The 6,609-nt window shown below is 43.9% G+C and overlaps 1 protein-coding gene across 7 annotated transcripts; it reads right to left on the bottom strand.

Annotated features, from left to right (window-relative positions):
- Nucleotides 1–779: 779 nt before the first annotated feature.
- On the bottom strand, nucleotides 780–4,158 carry LOC123081984 (uncharacterized). Of its 7 annotated transcripts, none has more exons than XR_006438886.1 (4): nucleotides 3,400–4,158; nucleotides 2,259–2,336; nucleotides 1,549–1,639; nucleotides 780–1,029 (listed from the first exon to the last, which is right to left on the bottom strand). XR_006438886.1 is itself a non-coding variant. In XM_044504458.1 (2 exons), the coding sequence occupies exons 1-2, from the start codon at nucleotides 4,042–4,044 to the stop codon at nucleotides 1,622–1,624; spliced, it is 351 nt and encodes a 116-aa protein (XP_044360393.1). In that variant the 5' UTR covers nucleotides 4,045–4,158; the 3' UTR covers nucleotides 1,036–1,621. The 7 variants fall into 7 exon arrangements, 1 of the variants encoding a protein (XP_044360393.1); XR_006438889.1 differs by having other exon boundaries at nucleotides 2,293–2,336; XR_006438888.1 differs by having other exon boundaries at nucleotides 2,259–3,544; nucleotides 3,712–4,158.
- Nucleotides 4,159–6,609: the final 2,451 nt, after the last annotated feature.

Below are 6,609 nucleotides of genomic sequence, written 5' to 3'. Positions count from 1 at the left end.
GCCCTCACAACCTACAGAGTTATTCTCCCATTGCCCACGCCTTGCTTCCACAGTCCTTGTGCTTCCTCGAGACTCTGCCTCTCCTCTCCAATCTGACCCGCACTCCGCTTGCTTCATCGCCATGGCGCCCAAACAAGCTGACAAGGGGAAGAAGCCGCTGTCTCCGCCAAGTGCACCTCCAGCCACCGAGCCTGCAATCGGCCGATCCTTGGTGCTCAACGACGAGGCCATGGACACTACGAACACTCAATCATGACCCTCAATTTTGGACAAAGAATCATCGTTGTTATCCATTTATGACCTTTTTATGACCATATTTGGATGGTCAACAATTGGCCGTCAAGAATGAACAAACATGACCTTTTGAATGTTTTGGTCAAAGATTCTATGACAAAAAACATTTGGTCGGTACATATTTGACTAATTGTTTTCGTCACTAGAGGTCTACTTGAACCATGTAGGATCTGACATGGCTTCAGCCATGTGGCTAAGGTGATGATGTGGCAGCCTTGATGGCATTACCGATGACTAAAATATAAGGTCACAATTATCACCAGGCCATTCCAATAAGGTTTCTAAATGAGCAAAGCCCAACAATAAAACCCATTCATTTTAGCCTGTTTCATTTTTGGGCCACATCCAGAGACCGATGCTATCAATTTTAGCCCATTAATTTTGTTAATTTGGCCGAATCATTATTTTGCACATTTTTGTTACACTAGGCATTGTAGATTTACCTCAAAAAAGGCATTGTGGATAATTCCAGCCAGAAACTATTATTATCAGTAAATTGTTATATTCGTTTCAGCAATAGGCATCATAGTGGATACATCAGGTACATGAATCACATACATAGTTCAACGTTGAACTCCTCTAAAGAGGTACAATACTTATAATGATTTTACACAAAGCCAGAACCACTATGCTTCATGACAACACTACACATAACAACAAATCAGGAAACCATAGCTTCTCATGTTCACTGTCATCCACTTATGAGTAGCTAGTTCTTCTGGATTTTAGAATATCCTGGCATTAAGAAAGATCACACATGAGAAGAACATGCAGACCACATAGCAATTGAATTGAAAAATCTTTGTTGTAAGACGCATATACTATAATAAGAAGGAAATAACTACAATTATGATAAGACAACCAAAGTGTCATGATAGTACAGTACACAGGTATTTTTTCACAAGAAAGTACATTACCGAGGTATTTTTCATAAGACAACCACCCACTATAGGACAAAGGTTGGACGAAATGTTCTCATTGTAGCTTAACAACGACTATCATGATAGTACAATAGAGGTTAAAAAGCAAGTATTATTTCCAGATAAAGAATACAAATGCCACCCTGAAATAAAATTTAAAATTCCAATGTGTAGCTACACTTTTCTAGGTGCACATCATGTATTGACAAAGTTATGAAAGTAAATGAGTATTCAATATAGATTCAACTTTAGGTAACTCATTAGCAGATGGGGAATTAGAAAAAAGAAATACATTTGCATGATGCACCAAAGGTAAGGGAAAGCGTTACGATACATGTGAATGGCTCAGGTCTCAGGACAAGACACCCTCCATGTTCCATATTGTTTGGACCAAACTTGTCAACGAGTTAATGTGCATGTTCCATCTGCCCAAAATTGTATTGCAAGATTAGCAATCTGTAACATCAAAGGGTAGGTAAAAGTCTTGCCAACAAAAATGTATGTTAGCTTGTTTCCTAGTCTCCAAAAGAACAACCACATACTTAACAGAACGTTATAATTAACAACCCTTGAAAATGTAAATCATAAACCATACAATGATATATGAATTCAAACTTAAAATCTCATTGTCATATTGTGTTGCAGTTAGTAGAAGCAAGAATCATATCAAAGCAAGAAACGTGTAGTTGCAATTTTCTGACTATCAAGAGGAGTAACTCATCAAACTAATAAATATCTTAAAGAATAGCAATGTGGGATAGGTTCTATTTTACATGCTCTACTATCAAATAAATATATGGCATTTGTTGTGGTTACATACTATTCAATAGGGTATGATTCACATACTGGTGCAATAAATAAATAAATATCACTATACTATGAATATGCTCAGAATAAATGAAGCCATGAGCAGTTTGTTTAGCCAATGTTGTGTTCTGGAAAAATACACAAGGGGGTAGCGAACAAGCATGAATCCTCCAGAATGGGGAAATTAACCACAAAGAGATTCAATGTAACAAACTAATGTGAATTCTCTATTCATACATTTTTGCTAGACGAGAAGTGGAGAGAGAAGTACATGTTGATGCTGGTAAGCAGGCCTGCTAGGTCGGGATTGAGATGCTGGTAAACAGTGCCCAAAGTAAAGAGAGCTTAGCAGCTGTTTGATAAGTATGCAAATTTTCAGTGAGCCAAGTAACATTCTGTGAGCGATGTAACATGTATGTCCACACGAAAGACAAAAGGACAATATATGTGATTAAATATATTACTACCTATTATAGTATCAAATTACTCAAAAGAAATTTTCCATAACTTCACTTTCCATATTTGAGAAAAACATTAAACATTCTATACAACCTATTGGGTGCATCCATAGATACACAGACAGAAACCATCAAGTACAATGGTTCAGACCATAAGGTTGTCCAGGCTAACATGACACTAAAAGTGGCATATCATAATGTCTCAATAGAAGAGAGCATATATGGCATGGACATACCCAATTTTAATTTTTGATGAGTTAATTACAAAACGTCTAATGCACACATATACAAGCAAAAAAATGGTGACTATGCTTCAATTCCTTGGTACTTATGATGAAAATTCTGATGAAAACAAACTTAAAAAATAAACAATGGGTTGTTATCACCTATAGAATTGGGCAAATAAAAAACCTTATGATTAATGTCGGGTGATTACTGGGTAACTACAGACAGCAGAAACATAGAACAAGTGACACAAAATGCCGACCAATGTACATTAGTACATAGTCAGTTCACAAATAAAACTACTTAGGGCATGTTCTTAGTGGAGTAATTCCATGGGAAAACTTTAGGAACTAAGTTTCCATAGGATTGATTCAATATACCGCGTTCAGAACGCATGATTTATGAATAGTAAAATGCAGGAAAACTAACTGAAGTTCGCATAGAACACTCTCAACTAACCAAGCTTGTTCTTAGTAATGGGAGTATCAACTTGCTTTCTCTGTAATCAATCGGGATTTTGTTTTTACCATCCATGTTTATGTGTAATTAAACAAAGCAAGACTTTGTCCATCTCAGGTAAGATGCACTATCAATTGCATACTTGCACTACTCATGCATGTCTAGAGTTTGTTTGTTTGTACACTAGTTGAAAACAGGTAACACAGTTAAGCAAGTGGCATGAACAACTATCTTACCAGGCTGAAAACAACATAGCAGCAGATTTGAGTTACTACTAGACCCACCAATGATAAATTCCGTCACACGCTGGCACATTCACAGCAACAGATTTGAGTTACTACTGAACCCACCATTGATAAATTATGTCATCAACGCTGGCACCTACAGAGTAGAAGCTTTGGCACATTCAAACATCAATTTGGGCAGCCCAAACAACTTAATCAATCGAAAGTGTTCAGAAAGAAAAGAAAGAGATCGGCCGATGCTGAAATCAAAAGCGATGACCACAGTGAGGATTGACTAGATGGAGCTGCGAGCGGCATGGTCACCTTGGTCGCGTACACGAGATTCATGGGGTCCTTGCGCATGAATGGCCATGTTGGCCGGCGCACCGTCTCGTCACCACCGATGCCGGGGCAGTTGGAAACGACCCAATCAAGCGTCGCGGCCCACCCAACCCCTGCTGGTCCAACGCCAAGCGCAGCATTCACTACTCCGGCAGCAACCACACCCGCCCTCCTTGTGACGCGCACGGTTGCTGCAGCATCGGTTCTTGGTACCCGCCGTCGTTGAGGTCTCAATATGGGTTGGTGGTTCCCGCCGCCGTCCTGGTGGCCCGCCACCGCAGCTGCAGGATGGTTAGGCCGGATCCGTGTGAGCATTGGCAAGATCCGGCCAGATCGAGGCTCGGCGAGGTGGGGTGGGAGGGGAGGGGATTGTGGAGAGAGTAGAAGGGGGGAGCGGCGCTGGCGGGGATTTGGGAGGAATTAGGGTTTTAGAACTTTTTATATGACCTGGGTTGGTCTGGTTTCGGGCCTTTGGGCCGGGAAGGTCTCGCGCGCGTAATGCGTTTTGTGGGAAAAGACGGTGAGACATATGGCGCGAGCTCAAAAATTGTCGGAGATATTCCCTCCATTCCAATGAATGCATGCATCTTAAATTTTAATTATAACTATAAATTAGACCATCCAAATATGGGTTATATGTGATAAAAAATTAGCATTGAATCAATGGTATTACGTGCTGACTTATACACCCTTCATCCACGAATAAGTGTGTTTTTAGCTTTTGTTCTAAGTCAAAGTTATAAAATTGTGTCCAATTTTATAAGGATAATGCACGTTCACTGAACGACAAATATCAATAATCTGACGTGACTACAAAAACACTTTTCATTTAGATATGAAATAATTTAGATAATCCTCAAGCAATTTTAAGTTGTTTAAATTGAAAATACAAATATAAAAGGGAAGCCCTTACATTTTTGGACAGAAATCTGGCCTTGATCATAAGCATGCAACCTCTCAACTATTATTTTTCTTTGTAATCGACCTAGCCCAGCCATTGGAGCTCCTTTTATTTTCTCGATATTCAATTGTACTTATAGGTCAGATGATCCCATGTGTAAGGTGGGTGCATTGGTCATTTGGCCCCTCGTCATACATGTGGGCCCTGCATGCTAGCTAATCCCACAAGTCCGGTGGGTTAGTGGGTCTCGTAGGTTTGTTGGACCCACACATCAAATCTGGGATGTGCAAAATATCCGGGTCACTCATTCCAGGTGTAGATATACCCCATTTGTCATGCACACGCATGTTGATTTCACACATATACATGACACATAAACAAAATTACTACACATATACGATGATACAAGGGGAAATTGCTGATGTGTCTGCCCAGTCATCATTATTCAAGCATGTGACCATATTAATTTTGTCATGTTGGGCCCAAAATAAGGCCATGGATAGTGTTATACGTTTTATGACCAATTGGAGTGATGAGACTATGACCTTTCTAACATAGATGTCACAATTGTGAGGAGTTTAGACCCCCTTCGACACCCCATGATCATCTTGTAATTTTTTGCCATTGATCCATGACCAATTAAGCACGATCATTATATTTTTGTCATAAATGGCCACATTTCTTGTAGTGGGACATGGTGCGTCCCATGCTCACCGCTAGTTTCAATGAGTGGGGGAGATGGTGGCTTGGCCTGCATCTCCAGCTCGCATCGCTCGGATGGTCACCGAGGACCAATCTTCATCGATGCGCTTTGGGCGGGCCTGATTCCCCCTTTCTCTGCCTTCTTCAATGCGGTGCTTGAACACTACCAGATCCATATGCTGCATCTCGACCCCCAATCCATGACTCTCCTTGCCGTCTTCGCCTTTGTGTGCGAGTCCATGGTGGGCATCCCTCCTTATGTGGCCCTTCTCCGCCATTTCTTCTCATTGCATCTGTCCGATCCCCGATAAAGCTCGGGGTGAGTGAGCTTCCAGGCTATGGCCACGACAGCGGGCACAGGGATCGACTTCGAGCTTCCTCCATCTACGAGCGAGTTTCGGACACGGTGGGTATTTGTCGATGCCGGTGTGCTCAGCCCTCTGCTCCACGCCCCGTCAGCGCCTGCCGTTCCCCACTCTGGCTGGGGCCATGAGAGGCTCGTGAGCCCCCGTCTTGCCCCTGTCTGGCTCCGGCTAAGGATGCTGAAGGACCGCGGCATGACCGCGCCGATGGTGGTGAGGGAGTTTATCAGGCACCGGGTTGCTCCGCTTCAACGCCATTCTCGCGCCGATGTGGACCTTGCTGAGTAGTTAAGACCACATGAGGTTTCAGGAGTCTGGGCTCCCCCTTGGGGCGCGGCAAATGGTGCTCAAGGTCCTGACAGGTGTCCCTTCGCCGGACGACTTGCTTGGGAAGAACTATCTGCTGTATCGCTGTGGGAACAAGGCTGAATTCGCGGGGAGCATGCCTTCCTTTGACAAGTGGGGGATGCGTCCGGACGGCCTGGTGGGGTCCCGCGAGAACCCTGCCAGTGTGGTTCCCCTCTTCATTGTTGGCGCCAAGCTCGCCCCGAATGTGGGTGCAGGGGGACAAGCGCCGCCGGAGGCTGGCGGCGCGAGTGCTGATGTGCGGACGCCGCCTGGGGCTCCTGAGGCGTCGTCCTCAGGATCCCACGATTCTAGGATGCCGGTCACTGAGGCGATGCAGCACGCGGCTCCCAAGGCTGAAACTCCTGAGGCCTCGGGAGGTCGCGGTGAGACGGCGCCTGATCGTTCTCCGCAGCCACGCACCCTTGAAGCCCTTCTCCCGAGCACTTTACCGGCTACATCCCGTACTGGCCGCCACGTTCAGTGCTTCAGTCGGCTTTGCGTGGACTTCGAGGAGCTCCGCAAGAGGAAAGGATCTCCGAGCCGCAGCGGTATCTTCTGCCGTTGAAG

This window comes from Triticum aestivum, chromosome 4A (assembly GCF_018294505.1).
Source record: "Triticum aestivum cultivar Chinese Spring chromosome 4A, IWGSC CS RefSeq v2.1, whole genome shotgun sequence".
Classification (NCBI taxonomy): domain Eukaryota; kingdom Viridiplantae; phylum Streptophyta; class Magnoliopsida; order Poales; family Poaceae; genus Triticum; species Triticum aestivum.
This window is presented reverse-complemented; position numbering and strand designations above follow the sequence as displayed.